The sequence below is a fragment of the Nothoprocta perdicaria genome, unplaced genomic scaffold (genome assembly GCF_003342845.1).
Source record: "Nothoprocta perdicaria isolate Ctin4 unplaced genomic scaffold, notPer1 scaffold_144, whole genome shotgun sequence".
In the NCBI taxonomy this organism is placed as follows: domain Eukaryota; kingdom Metazoa; phylum Chordata; class Aves; order Tinamiformes; family Tinamidae; genus Nothoprocta; species Nothoprocta perdicaria.
In genome coordinates, this window is record NW_020454583.1 from 286,760 (window position 1) to 287,962 (window position 1,203).

General features: G+C 55.9%; 1 protein-coding gene across 1 annotated transcript; it reads left to right on the plus strand.

Annotated features, from left to right (window-relative positions):
- On the plus strand, positions 1 to 497 carry POU3F3 (POU class 3 homeobox 3; the record flags this gene model as incomplete). Its single annotated transcript, XM_026034459.1, has 1 exon — positions 1 to 497. A coding segment is annotated over one exon (480 nt), but the record flags the coding sequence as incomplete, so codon positions are not given.
- Between the last annotated feature and the right edge of the window lie 706 nt (positions 498 to 1,203).

Here is a 1,203-nt window from a genome sequence, read left to right on the forward strand (position 1 = left end):
GACGTGGGGCTGGCGCTGGGCACCCTCTACGGCAACGTCTTCTCGCAGACCACCATCTGCCGCTTCGAGGCCCTGCAGCTGAGCTTCAAGAACATGTGCAAGCTGAAGCCTTTGTTGAACAAGTGGCTGGAGGAAGCCGACTCCTCCACGGGCAGCCCCACGAGCATCGACAAGATCGCGGCGCAGGGCAGGAAGAGGAAGAAGAGGACCTCCATCGAGGTGAGTGTCAAGGGGGCCTTGGAGAGCCACTTTCTGAAATGCCCCAAGCCCTCCGCCCAGGAGATTACGAACCTAGCGGACAGCCTGCAGCTGGAGAAGGAGGTGGTCAGGGTTTGGTTTTGCAATCGGAGGCAGAAAGAGAAACGGATGACCCCGCCGGGCATCCAGCAGCAGACCCCCGACGATGTCTACTCGCAGGTCGGCACCGTGAACTCGGACACGCCGCCCCCTCACCACGGACTGCAGACGAGCGTGCAGTGAGGGGCGCGTGCAGTGCGGGCGGGGGGGCAGCGGGGCCGGCACCGGCTCCGGCTCCGGCTCCGGCTCCGGCACCGGCTCCGGCTCCGGCTCCGGCTCCGGCAGCGCCGCGCACACGCTCGCGCTCACCCTCCCTCACACACACACACAAACACTCACACACACGACATGCGGGCTCGTTCAGACTGCTTGTGGTTATATATATATGGATAGACGCGTGCATCCGTATCTATATCTATATATATATATATATATATATATATAAGAGCGATGCGGACAGGGAGCGCTGGAGGAGAAGGGCGCTGCGGGCGCTAGCGTTGCACACTGTGGTGGGCAAGCGGGGCGGAGATGGGTAATGCACCAAAACTGCAGATGTGCCGGGGGTTGCTTGGGGGAAAGGGGGTGGTTGGGTGGTTTGCTTTTTTTTTTTTTTCTTACTGTTATTTTTTTATTATTAATATTATTCTCCGAATTAGCCCCCTCTTGCAGCGGTGAGCAGCACTGATGCCTGCGCCTCTCCTCTCCTCCCCTCTGTTCCTAAAAGGGCTCTCTTCTATGAATCATGGAAAGTTTTTTTTCTCTCTCTCTCTCTCTTTTCCCTCCCTCTTTCCCTTTCTCTCTCCCCCTCTCTCTCCCTCTTTTCTTTTTTTTTTTTTAAATAGGAGAAATCAAAAAAAAAAAGGGGGGGGTAGTAGTGGTGGAAGCAGAAGCAAAATAATCTAGTTA